The sequence below is a fragment of the Sceloporus occidentalis genome, unplaced genomic scaffold, assembly GCF_023333645.1.
Source record: "Sceloporus occidentalis isolate IW3139 unplaced genomic scaffold, rSceOcc1.0.p SCAF_43, whole genome shotgun sequence".
Classification (NCBI taxonomy): Eukaryota; Metazoa; Chordata; class Lepidosauria; order Squamata; family Phrynosomatidae; genus Sceloporus; species Sceloporus occidentalis.
In genome coordinates, this window is record NW_028317023.1 from 6,236,871 (window position 1) to 6,250,882 (window position 14,012).

At 36.4% G+C, this 14,012-nt stretch overlaps 1 protein-coding gene across 2 annotated transcripts in view; it reads left to right on the forward strand.

Annotated features, from left to right (window-relative positions):
* The window catches only part of LOC149289818 (cyclin-dependent kinase-like 5), an 86,110-nt gene extending 80,524 nt beyond the window's left edge, over positions 1–5,586 (forward strand). For both annotated transcript variants that reach the window (XM_089490307.1, XM_089490306.1), the window contains exon 17: positions 5,194–5,586. In XM_089490307.1, coding sequence (XP_089346433.1) covers positions 5,194–5,586 — 393 coding nt within the window. The remainder of the gene's footprint in view (positions 1–5,193) is intronic.
* Positions 5,587–14,012: the final 8,426 nt, after the last annotated feature.

The window sequence follows — 14,012 nt, forward strand, 5'->3', positions numbered from 1 at the left end:
ACATAAAATAAAACTATACAAATACGTGACTAGAAACATGTTGAATGGGTTTAAAAAAAATGTTTTAAAGGTAGACTCTGCAGACCAATTGGCTGCTTTAATAATGTCATGTAAGGTACCGCCTGCAATGTAAGTCTTAGAGGTCATTGCGGCACTTGAAGAGTGCGCTCCAAATTTAGTAGTATCAATCCCTGCCCTAGCCATAATTAACCTGATCCACCTATCTATAGTAGCCGTGGAAACTGGCAAAAAGGGCTTGCGAAAAGAAATGAGTAATTGAGTACATGAGTGTGATCGCAAGGGTTTAGTCAACGATTCATATATTTGCAAACATTGCAGAACACATAATTTTGGAAAGCAGGGTAAAGGACCTCAGCTAAATTAGTCTAACGACATTAAAACGTACACCATCAGGACTAAAGATTCTATTTGAGACATCTAAGGCCTTAACATCAGAGACTCTTTTAAAAGAAATCAAACATAACAAGGTGGATAATTTTAAAGTCAAATCTTTAATAGACAATCTATCATTATCTTCCCAAGATAGAAACATGTTAAGGATTAAGTTAACATCCCAGGTGTCTTGATATTTAGAAACAGGAGGTCTCTTCAAATGGATACCTTTCATCAGTCGACAGACTAATGGATGTTTTCCGATCGGCACCTGGTCCACAAACATATGTTGAGCAGAAATATGTTGGTCGTAATGGATGACAAGAAATTCATTATTCGTGGAATAGGTGCACATACGGGATCCAAGTTTCGTTCCACGCACCAGCTAACCCAAATTTTCCAGGCTGATCGGTAAGTATTTCTGGTACCTGGTGCCCATGCCTCTGATAAGAGTTCATGAGTAGATGTTGAAAAGTGCTCGTGGAAACCGGATTCTCGGAGATCAGCCACGCCATGAGAGAAAGGTTGTTCTGTAGAATCAGTGGGTGATGATCCCCTTTGGAGTTTGTCCAAATATTCTCCCACCTCTGAAGTAGACGAGGTGTGTCCATGGTCAATTCTAGAAGATGGGGAAACCATGGTTGAGACGTCCAGAATGGGGTGATTAGGACTAAAGTCGCCTGTTGATTTTCGACTTGAGACAGAACTCTCGGGATCATGGCGAACGGTGGAAAGGTATAATTTGTGCCGATGGACCAGTCTTGAAAGAAGGCGTCCAATCCTGACGCTTCCGGGTCTGGGCTCCAACTGAAAAACTTCGGTAATTGGCGATTTAAACGAGACGCGAACAGATCGACGTCGAAAGGACCCCAGAGATGATAAAGCTGAGGTTAGGTATCTCGAGTTCCAATCTGCTATCACATTGGATAAACCCGGCAGATATTCTGCTTTCAGAGTGATCCCGCGATCCAAGCAAAAATGCCAAAAGTCTTTTGACAACTCTGCCAGTTCCTTCGATCGTGTGCCTCCTAGCTTGTTGATGTATTGAACTGCTGAGATATTGTCCATGCGAAGGAGGATACAGCAGTTGACTTTGTCTTTGGCTAGACTTTTCAAAGCAAAGGACCCTGCCAATAATTCCAGACAATTTATATGAAGATCGGCTTCCTCCATGGACCATTTCCCGCCTGTAGAGGTCTGGCCTGCTCAAGCTCCCCATCCTATGAGGCTGGCATCCGATTCTATGATAAAGTCTGGAAGAGAGTTGAAAATGGCTTTTCCATTCCATGCAGTTATATGTTTGAGCCACCAAAGGAGTTCCTCCCTGGCTTCGATGGTCAAAGAAATTTTGTCGGAATATGCTAAGCCTTGACAAAGGTGTCGAGCCTTCAACCTTTGAAGCACACGATAATGAAGCGGAGCTGGAAATATGGCTTGGATTGAAGATGATAATACGCCCACTATTCGTGCCAGCAAACGAAGGGATAACTTCTCCTTGCGAAGAACTGCTTTGATTTCCTTGCGAATCATCTTTAGTTTTGTTGACGGTAGACTGAGAGTTTGATGAATAGAATCTATCGTAAGCCCCAGGAATTCCATATGGGGAGATGGTCGGAGATTCGACTTGTCCCAGTTGATGCAGAAACCTAGTTGCTGAAGCAAAGTGAGCGTCCAAGAGGTATGAATGTGGATAGTTTTCCAATCCTGGGCCATGATGAGGATATCGTCCAAATAAATGATGAGACGTATCCCTCTGCTCTTGAGGTTTGCCACCACTGGTTTCATCAACTTGGTGAAACACCAAGGCGCTGAAGATAGACCGAAGGGAAGGCATGTGAATTGCCATTTCGTCCATTTCCATATGAATTGAAGGAATGGTCTGGATTCCGGGTGAACAGGTACTGTAAGATATGCATCTTTTAAATCTATCTTCACCATTAGATCGTTGGGCTTCAGGAGGTCCCTTAGACAGTGGATTCCTTCCATCTTGAAATGATTGTACTTCACCCAATGATTGAGAGTTCTCAGGTTGATGACTGGTCTCATGCCTTGTTCTTTCTTCTTCAATAAGAAGATGTTGCTGAGGAACCCTGGAGCATGAAAAGGTACTTGTTGGACAGCACCTTTGGTGATCAATTCTTGTATTTCGTTGTCTACAAGTCTGCTTTCTTCCTTGGAGAAAAGGAAGGGAGACGGAAGACTTACCTGTTCCGGCCATGCGTAAAACTCTATTCTGTATCCTTTGATAACTGAGTTCTGACCAGGTCTGGAAAAAATGGGCGAATCTGCCACGCAACAGAACACGAGAAGAATTCAAAGCAAAATGTCTTACCTGAGGAAGGTGTTGTTCTAGCGAAACCTCGCTGACCCCGAGCATGCCATGGTGTTCCTCGTGAAGGAAAGAATGGGTAGGATTGGTTCCCAGATTGGTAATTGGACTGATACCCGGGTTGATATCCGGAATAGCTTCTGCCTCTGTTTGAGGAGGAAAGGCCTCTGTAACCCTGTTGGAATTAATCCCCGCGGCCGGAAGACCGGCCTCTTCCTCTTCCGGCCCGGCCAAAAATTTGGGGCTGAAAAACCTTTTTTAGAGATTTCTGGGCCTTGTCCAGAGATGAGAAGATGCCCACAAATTTCCCAATATTCTTTAGAAACTCATCCCCGAATAATAAGCCATCAGCATATGGTCCTGGCTCCTCAGTGGCCATATGGGCCAATTGGGGGTCAATTTTTATTAAGATAGACCTACGTCTTTCAGAGGATAGTGACACATTAGCGTTCCCTAATAGGCACATTAATCGTTGCAACCATCCACGTATAACATGGACATCGACAGGAGTGTCTGTGTAAAGGGACTCCTCGGTTAGATCAAGCATTTTAGTGACAGGTCCAACCAAATCCAAAAGCCTGTCTTGGCAATTTCTAAATGGGCTATCCATCCCTTTTTTGGGATCTTTGCCAGATTTTTTCAGATATTGGACAATTTTCAGATCAAGTTCTGGCGTCCAACAAGCCTTATTAGCCAACGTTGGACGGGGGCATTCAGCCCGCATTTTATTCCTAGAGGCCTTGGTTAAAGGTTTCCAGACCCAATGCTCTACAAATTTCGCTACAGTGGAATTTGGAATCCATTCGGCTGATCTAGGATGCCTGATCTTCTCAGGATTAAAAAAGGGATTCCCTAAGGAATCTACTAAACCAGAATCTGAATCTGATCCAACCTTTTCTGAAGGATCACCAGTATTGTTGGCATCCTCCCATTCAGAGTCAGAATTATGATCAGGCTCTGATTTATCATCATCCACCTCGCTATCACTAGTTTCAAACGAGTCTGGTTTCGCTCGTCGAGAAGGTTTACCTCCGGTTTTTTCCTCCTCCCGGGGTGAGGGATTTTTGTGTGAACTTTGTGCACACGTCAGAGAGCTGCTTGAACTTTGCAGCATACGCTTAGATTTTTCTTGGTCCAAGTTACACTTTTTAGAAGAGTGAGTAGTGGGACCCTCAATGTTTATCCTCTTCTCAAGTTTTTTGCGAGGGGTATAGTGTTCATCTGAATCACTATTAACATCAGCTACAGACCAAATGGTTTCAGCAGGAGATAAACTAGTTTTCTTACTCTGAGGCATAGCTTTAGACATTGCCACAGCAGCTGCAACAGATTTGGTTAGGGTATGTTGTATATTAATCATTGCTGCATTAACAGCATCCTGAACAGACTTCTGGACAGAGGCATCCAAAAGGGCTTTAATTTGCTCCTCAGGCATGTTATCAACTATATTAGATAAGTCCTCTTGAGAGGAAAGTGCAGATCCTTTAGAGGTCATGACAGATATAAAGGATAATAATCTGAGGGGAAATATTTTTGCCACAGTATACTTATATATACTATACTAATAACTGAGGGTAAAAGACCACAGGGAACTAAAGGCCAATGAAAACTAATAGAAAAATGAACTTCCCACACTAAGGGGAACGAAAAGGCTAAACTGATATTTCTGACAGGAAAAACGCTGTAACAGCTGGGAATGGAGCCTGCCCAGTAATAAATATTCATAAGACCTGTTTTCCCGCCCAAATTATGAGGCGATACAAATATACAGGGACTAAATGTATAAAATAAAAGGTACAGAGATTCAAAATAAAGGTAGTAAATATGATAAATATAATAATATATCACAGAAATATAAAGGAAATTAGGCTAACACCAGAATTTTTTTTGTCTTGAGAGAAACACAAAATTGTACTTATCTCTGTGCTGGAGCAGCAAAGAAAGAGGAACTACACCTTTTATAGCCTGTGCTGCACTGTGATTGGTTGTCAGTTATCTAGGTTATGTTATGCACATGTATATGTACTTGATAAGTTATTTTCTCTTTATATATGTTTTAAAAAAGTTTAGTCCATTTTTGCTGCTATTGGGAGTAGTAAAGAAAGTAAAGCATAATATGAGCCTCCTGTTTTTAATGAAATTATATTTTAAAACAGTTTAAAGCTCAAGGAATCCAGTCTGCATTTTTTTGCAATTTTTTGATCACATCTGTTTTGTTTTTCGTATACGTGTGAAAGTGACATTAAAAGTGGAATCTTGAAATTAAACCCATGAGAGCAATTGATATATATATATATATATATATATATATATATATGTGTGTGTTTGTGTTCTTGTTCACAAAACCATTGGTGTAATTCATATCTTAAAATAAAGTAAAATGCTGTGCCGGTAGCTGGGAATAATGTTTAAAAGGTAGTATATGGACTGGCTGTCATTACATTTTAAACATGTAAGCTCTTATTTTGCAGAGTCAGCCTTTAAAATCTCTTTGGAAATTGCTACACCCCTCTTCATCCTCAAACCATCCTGCACCACCGGATCCTCGTTTTCAACCGTTGCCTAACCAGCCCCCGAAGACACCTTCTTTTGCAGAAGCCAGAATACACCCAATGGGTCAAACTTCCAGTGGAGGAGGTGGTGTCCATCGACAGGAACCTCAGCCAAAAAGCCGACAGGGTCTGCATATCCCAGGGCAAGCTGATCCTGTTTGGCATGTGTCCCCTGTAAATAGAGGGACCAATGAAGGAGCACCTTTTCCTGACCAGCTGACTTCAAAACCTGGACAGAATGGTCTCCATTTTAACCGGACAAAAAGAACACGCTTACCAAATCTGAATGACTTAAAAGAAACAGCTCTTTAGTTGTCAGGTGTATGCAAAGGAAAGGTTTAGATTAAAAAAATAAGTGTTGGGTAAATGGTTATTTTGGCAGAGCAGATTTAAACAGATATATATATATATATATATATATATATATTGAAGTACTTATAGCTATATTGATATGTGCAATATGCTTGTGTGAGGCTACACTGTGCAGCAACCCACCCACGAATTCTTCTGTTGATTGTTAAGATTTTTTGTTACTTTGTGACATTAGAATGTGCAATAAGGAAAGGTGTCAAAACGTTGAGGAGTTTACCCCATAGGCATAAGATGTTTCTGTATCACAAAGTTTGATATTTCTCTCAAAGCAAAACCATTACAGACTTAGAACATTCTCAATATGTAATTGCTAAGAAGACGGGGGACTCAAAAAAGGGAACTTTCTTTTTTTTTAGAAAAAGGAAAACAAAACTTCCATACTTGATCATTTTTGTAAGATTTATTTATGATGATTTATCATAAGGTCATTATTGTTAAAAGATATTTTAAGCTGTTATAAAACATTGTGACACAGTACACTTACAGTTTGACATTTATATATTGCATTAAGAGTATTATATTATAATATATATATATATTATATCTGCACACTCAGACATTTGTGTGTGTAGTTTGTTTATATGTTAAATTACTGTCAATTTTATAACGTTAAAACATTAAAATAACATATATTGTTATGACACTATTTGCCATATTTTTATACATTTGTGCAGTATGATACTTCTAATAAAAAGGGAGTAAACTTATGAATGTCAGTGTGACTGTAAGAGTGTGAATCTTGCTCTGCTGAAAGAGCAAGTACTTCTAAGATTTTTATTTTAACAAAACATAGAATATTCCAATTTAATTATAGATTTGTTCTCATAGTGCTGGGCAAATGCAAGGGACAGATGAACTTTACATTGCATACTCATAGGTGTTTGTTCACAAAACTTGGAGGTCAGTTGAGATGAGATCACAAATCTTACCAAGTCAAATGTATATTATGAAGGGCCAACTCTGGCAAGGTTCTTGTGCAAGCAAATTCATATATAAATCCTGGGTAATCTTTCAAATTAAAATATGCATTCTGGAAAGTGAACTCAGCCCTTCTCACAATAAAAACTTGTTAGAGAATGGTCCTTTAAAATGCATAGTAAATTGGTGAGATAAAAAGGTTTAAGCTCACTTTCCTTTCACTCATGTTTTGATGAATAAATAACATATTTTACTTTTTTCTGTTAAAGCAATTTGCCTCAATATTAATAAAGCTTAACATACATAATGTCTTTCCATTCCATGGGGTATAGACCAAAGATAATGTTAATACTGTTCTTAGTTCTCAACCCTTGAGGTTTTTTTACTTTCTTTTTGGTTTAGGAAATTAAAAGAGAGTAAACTTTACTAGTGGTTTCTGAGAAGTGTGGTTTTTCCTCTCCAAAGTACACAGGCTTAATCTATACACTTTAAGAATGTCCTGGAGAAATAAATGGTATTGTTGCTTTAAATTTGTATATAATTTAGCACACGTATAATGGTGTGAGTGTCCATCGTGCATGGTTCACAAAATTACGCAGGTCATTGTAGGATTCCGCTCACTGCATGACCTGAATTACACAATACAGTGATGTAAGCAAAGTTTATTTTAAAAAAAACATAATCTGTTTGTATGTTGGCAATTTGAAAGGTTTCAACCATATTTCTATTGGGCAGGAAAAATGTATTTAATTCCGACAAATGTAAAGTGTGAAACGTTTGTCATACCTGGAAACTCAACGTGTTTGACCTGGAGCCTCCAGGTGAAGCTTTGCTTCTCCGGGACACCTTCCTCCAGGCAGGGAAGAGTTTGGCAATGTCCAGTATGGGCTCACTTCTGCCAATGCTATCAGTTAATTTAAGTTTATTTATGTCGCTACTCAAAGAGAGAGAGCTCCAGGTTGCCTACTCAAGGTAGTTCCCAGGTATGCTCATTATACTACCATGTCTTCATGATATAAATAACGCCTGACAATACTGTCCTACTAGTAAATATAAAAGGAGATTTATGACCACAGACTCAATTTTCTTGATCCACTTACATTTGCACTTTTCTCCTTGGATCTCTTCATATCTCTGTATGAATAAATACGGCCTGTACTATTATTTTTCTTATTTTCAAGTAGTCAGCTAATCTGCAGTTTTGGGGTGAGCCGTGAACATCTAACCACTTCAAATGGAGACTAAATTTAGCAGGAAATATGTAAATTATCTCAGGAACAGGACCTCAGATTTAAAAGTATGCAAAAAATATTACATACAAATTGATTTTGTGTTTCATTTAACTGCTTATTTACATAGCATTAAAAAGCTGTCCTGCGCAATGCTAGTGAATTATACTTGGAGAACAAGCATGTCTTACCAACCTCTCTCTGACTCACAGGAAATATAAACTGGTGAAAAAAACATTGTAAAAATATTTTTGTAAATGAAAGATGAGCACAGATTTGGTCAAATGTTATGATGCCATACAATTGATTGCAAACCAGTTCTTCATATGGATCATCTAATGCAACAAAATAGTTTATGTAACAGATTATTCTTACTATTTAGTGCAGCATGAAACGTGAAGAGTTTTTTTCAATATGTTGATGCCACCTTACTTTATTTCCATACAGTTTTGTAGAGCCATTTCTAATTTTTATGCATCTTATTGAATTTTAAGGTAATAACAACGTTCACAAAGCAGTAAAAATGTCCCATTGTTAGAAAACAAAACCCTTGTTGGTAATGCAGAGAAAGTGTTCCATTTATTTTTGTATGTTTTTTTTCTTTATGTGCAATGTGAACTTTTATGTAAATGTAATAAAATATTTAAGACAAAAGTACTATACAAAAAAAGCTTTGTGATAAAAATATAGAGACAATCAATTTGAGTTACTGAATCAGACCTTGTATAAGAAACTTCAAATTGAATGCATCTGAGTATGTTAAATCCCATTTTTGTATTTTATGCTCTCCATATGGTGCACAAGTCAGATGAATCAAGTAACTATATACATACCAGAAACATATAATTTACCGCAATTGTTGGATATGGCGTCTTATGTTGCCTTTGGTTATAGGAATAGAAGATTTTGTTTCTAAAGTGATGATGAAAGGTAATTCATGATCTATGATCTCTTTGAGTGTCATTGAGTAAATAGAAAAGTCCTTTCTGCTAGTGGTCACTATGACCACTGTGAAATCTGTTAATTTAATGATCTATAGTGTGCTTGGTTTACCTAATGTACTTTAGAGTTTTGTTATTTTAAGCTGTGTTAAGTGATTCCATGATGTTATTTGCACATGTAGAAATATATCTACATTAAATTAAATAATTAAATTGAATAGTTATTATCAAATAGGATATATATATATATATATATATATATCCTATTATAGAAGCCTGAAGAAAATCACAGAGACCTTGAGGCGATAACACAAGCAGAAAAAGTGTTTCTATCTTAATTTGGAAAGTTCAAGAGCATTTAACTAGTTAAATATTTAAATCTGAATCTATAATCATAGATTATAATCTTAATGGTATAATTTAGATTTTAACAAAAATGTTAGAGACCAGTGACATGTTTGAATGCATCTATTGAGACTACAGTAGCCTTTGGTTGAAAAACAGATTGTTAGGCATTCATTTTTTTGTAATGTGACACTAAATTAACAAAATTAATGTTTAAATGTAGTCAGAATGTAATGATTCTAAAATATTCCACATTGTACTACACACTGTTGCTGAGAATGGGAAAGAATGTGGTGTTTACTGGAAATATAATTTGAATACAGACATATTCAAACTCGCATTGCCTTTTGATATTAGATTTGGGTATATATTGCATATATTTTTATGACTGTAAAAATTATGTACATAATAGTGGAGAATTTGAGTCCTTATAGTTTTAGCATTGTTAAAATATGAAAAGGACATACGCTAAGAATATTCGTCAGGAGCAGTGTTCCCTCTAAGCTGTGCGCTTGTGCGCGCGCACATAGCTTTTTTAGAGAGCGCACACTTCCAAAAATTGTGCGCACAAAATTTCTGCTCTGTGAAAATGTTTGCACAAGAGAAATTTTCTGCGCACGCCAACTAAGAAAAATTAGATGGAACATTGGTCAGAAGTTACAAATGATCCTTTTTTTCTTGTATAGATATTGTATAGATATTTTATATAACTTACATCATTGTTAGCTTAGAGTGATGCTCCAAAAGTTTGAATAGGGAAAGGGGGTCAACTCTTTGGGTCCACTATACTTTGCATTTTGGTAAGAGCTTGATGTCCACAATTGTTGCTGTTGTTGTTCAAATAAGGCATGGTATAAATAAAGTATGAGCCCATAACAATGGCTTGTTAAGAAACCTTTATGGGATGAACTTTAGTCTAAGAACAATCATCTATTAAAACATACCGTTCACAATTTTTCAAAATTAGATAATTTTTCCCACATATATCTGTTTTTTATAGTTTACTAAAATACTGAGTTTAAGTACACTCTCTATCTGAGAAGAACAACTATTTCCTGACATTTTGGAATCTGTACAGGAGCCCTGAAGGATGTTAATAAGAACAAGTGTATCGGGAGGGGCAGAATAGCATCGCTTATAAATGGTTTGGCAAGCACGTCTGGGGTCTTTCTTGGCTCGGTCTTGACTTGATATGATCTTGGCATGATAATGTTTTTTCATAATTAACATTTTATCATGCAAGGTGTATTGGATTATCCATATATTTCAGAGCGGCCATTCACACAGCAAATCTTCATGCATAGTCTCGACACTGAACATCCCCAGTGCATTTCTTGTATAGTGATTACAAAGCAAAATGTACTTTATAGCTAAACATAAACAGGTTTGTCTGCATAGTATTAATTAACTTTATTACTAAAGCTCTTTATTTCCAGCAAGAAACTTATTTGACCTTGGGGGGGTGTAAATCTTTATATTCCAAATTCTTAAAACATAATGATTACCTTGTAATTTAAATGCCATATAGTGCCTCTACTAGACCACATAGGAAATAATTTATAATTATTTAGTCTTTAGGGGTCTATACCCTTACTATGAGTGATAGAGAATTGCACAAAGTTAATGGCAGATGACAGAAAATAGAAATGTATAACCCTACAATAAACAACATATTGTGGTCAAACAATTTATTGAAGGCCTGTAAGTTCTAGAAAAAGAGTTGATCTTCAACTCACACCTTCAAAAAGTTTCTGGACCAGCTCAGCTCTTCTTACAGCTCACTGGTCTTGGTCCATTATAATGCATAGTGAAGTTTTTGCATTTCTGTTTTTGTAAATATACCCCATGTATTATTTCAAATATGTTTTAATGGCATAGTATATGTTTAAGATATTTGTTTAGATTGGTTTGGCCTCTTGTAAAATCATAATGATGGCAAACGGGTAAGTGAAATTAATTGTGAATGAGACACACAATGAATTAAGATACTTAGACTGCAACATTGAAACATCATTCCTAGTGCAGCTAAATGTCCAAACCTTTCCCAGAAAGAATTATGTAATCAAGTTAATATTTGTCTCATATATATATATATATATATATATATATATATTGCCAGGAACACTTAATTGTTAAGTGACACAAAAGCAGGCACAGTGAGGTTGTTGCAATAGAAAATGAAAAAGAGTCTTAAAATGTTTCATCTGACAATGCTTAGTTGCTTAAAATACTAGAGAGATCAATTAATGTTTAAGTGGAACAGCACGTTTCTTGTCTCGAATTTAAAATGAGGCAAGGTTGAATTAACCGAGAAACACAAGGCATTGTCTCATTGTATGAACACTGCTGTTTTCAGAAAAGGAAGGATAACAGGTACTTGCACATAGCTCTGTATCCATTATTTTTATAAATATATGTTTTATATCAGAAAAGGAACAAAGGTTACACACCCTAATTTAACCTCAGAGTGTGGGGTAATTACAGGCATTTGCAAATGTATAACACTCTGGGCCTGTCTCTGAAATGAAAAATTGTGCAGCAGTATGTAATTCCTGAGTTGTCTACTCTCCGCAGTGTTGTTGCATTGGAGACGTTTCAGTCTTCTGACAGAATCTTTCTTGAGAATTCAATATAGATCCAGCGTTGTCATCTCCTTGAAACAGGTGGCGTTTCAGAGTTAGCACATGTGTGGCTTATGTGTATTGTGACATATACTTGCCTAGGTGCAATTGCATAGTTACTATTATGGGAATGTACGAGCTTGTAAAGGTATTTCAACTTGTGCGGTCTCATCACTAACACTGAACATCACAGATTTTCATAACATTTTTTTCTGGAGCTCACAGAGATGAAAAGAAGACTACATTTGGTCAGTTCCTTTGTTTTACTATACTAAATAGGACATTATAGGACACATTTTGCTGCCTGCTATATTGACAACACGTTTTATAACTAGCAAACTGCTAGAATAATTTATACTACTCTTTCTATTATGCTGTAGATACCCCATACCAAACTAGGCATGTGATTCATTCTCTGCTTCTGTACAATCATATTGTTGCTGTAAGCACATTTAAAAAAATGTTAATTTATTCTGTGGTAATTTTATCAGCATGGACATTGTTCATTTTTACGACTCACAGTGTATTTTTGAATGGGCCTTCCAAAAATGTCTTTAATAAAAAAAATGCATAATTTACTTTGAAAATTTGTGTTGGGTTTTTTTTTTGTTTATTTTTTTTACAGTTGGTGGTGTTCTCTTACATACTGAATACACTTAGTGTTTATTAAGCAGTATTGTGTTTCACAGGTCAAATCTACTGTTAGCATAATTACAACCTCTCCAGGTTTGGCATAGATGCCGGTCTTTTTAAGTCCCTTCACTTGTCTACTATTGTTATTTATTGTTTTATATAGCACAATCATATGCCACAGCACTCTACAATGGGTAAGCAGAATGTAACAGGTAGCAGATAACATAATGATTTGAAGAGAAAGAAAATGTAAGGCGGTGCCTGCTCAAATGAGCGTACAATACTAAAACTTAAAGATAACATTTATGCAGAGCACAACTGCTCACCCCTCCACCAGACCAGGTTTGCATTCAGCAATGTAAGGTTATAGACCCAAGCTCAGAGAGATTAAAGGGAAGAAAATGGGAAACAACGTTTCTCCCTTTTTCATAAATGGAAAAAAAGTAAAATATAAATATACAGATATATCCCCCCCCACACACTTATATTCTTAACTATACATATTGGGTACCGATCTTGACAGTACTATAGTGGCGGACCTTGGAGAAAGAGGGATTTCTGATACAGAGGACATTCATAGACCTTTTTAAATCTAAATGTAATTGAATATTGCAAATTTATAATATTTGTTATTATACCATTTTTATTCAGCCACCTCTCTTGCTGTTCTTTTATGCTTATGGAGACCCACATGATTCTCATTTATTAGAGGCATTAACAAGTAAAGTTACCGCGTGAGCTGCTGGATAACAGAGAGCTGTGCAACTTAGGAGCAGTGGATTGCTCCTACCTAAGGCAAGGGTCTATCTTTTTCAGTATTATAATTTCTGGTGATCAAATGAAACTATTACACTATAAACTTTTATTTCTGTACGTCTGTATGTTTTTACCATATGATAACTACTCAATCAATTAAAGCGTTGCCAATTCATCAAACTAAGGAAGCTCCATAAAAAGGAAATTGACCTTCTTTCATTGTCTGCTGGGTGATTTGTAGCTTCTAGGTATAATTAATTGATCTAAGCACAAAGTAAAACGTGTTTACTTGTTTGCAGGACCCAGAAAACTTTAAATAGGTGGATTCAAAACATCACTAGAATTGTTAACCACAACCATATAGGAGTGCGCTTATATACATCATTTTTGTGTATTTTGTTTGCTTTGTTTTTTTAAATATTCTTAGTTTCAGACAGGAGTGGAATGAAAACTCACATGTCCTCACATAAAACTTAATTATTTTTTTTAAATCAGTAAAAACTGGTATAAGAACCTGGACAGACAACCTTTGTGCAGTGGGAGGGTAATAAAAGAAGTCTTCAGGTAATATAGGTCCATGTGCATCCTCACAACCCATCCAATGCCAAGGGAGGCTTTTGTAATTTATAACGAAACACCCTATGCAAGGCACTGGCCTTATTCCATTCCACCCCTCTCACATTATTAATGACATAGAAGGTTCAAAAATAGGATAATAAAGCATTTGGAGGAATCTATACACCCCCAACTCTGCCCATTGAAATGAAAGAGTTCAATTTAAGATAAATTTACAATACATGGTGCAAACTACTGTTTTTATTAACATAGGATATTTTTTTACAAAAGCCTTAGTGATGCTGTTTATATTAGCTCCTTGTATGAAAACATGTAGATCAAATGCTGTGTCTTCTTCATTTATTATT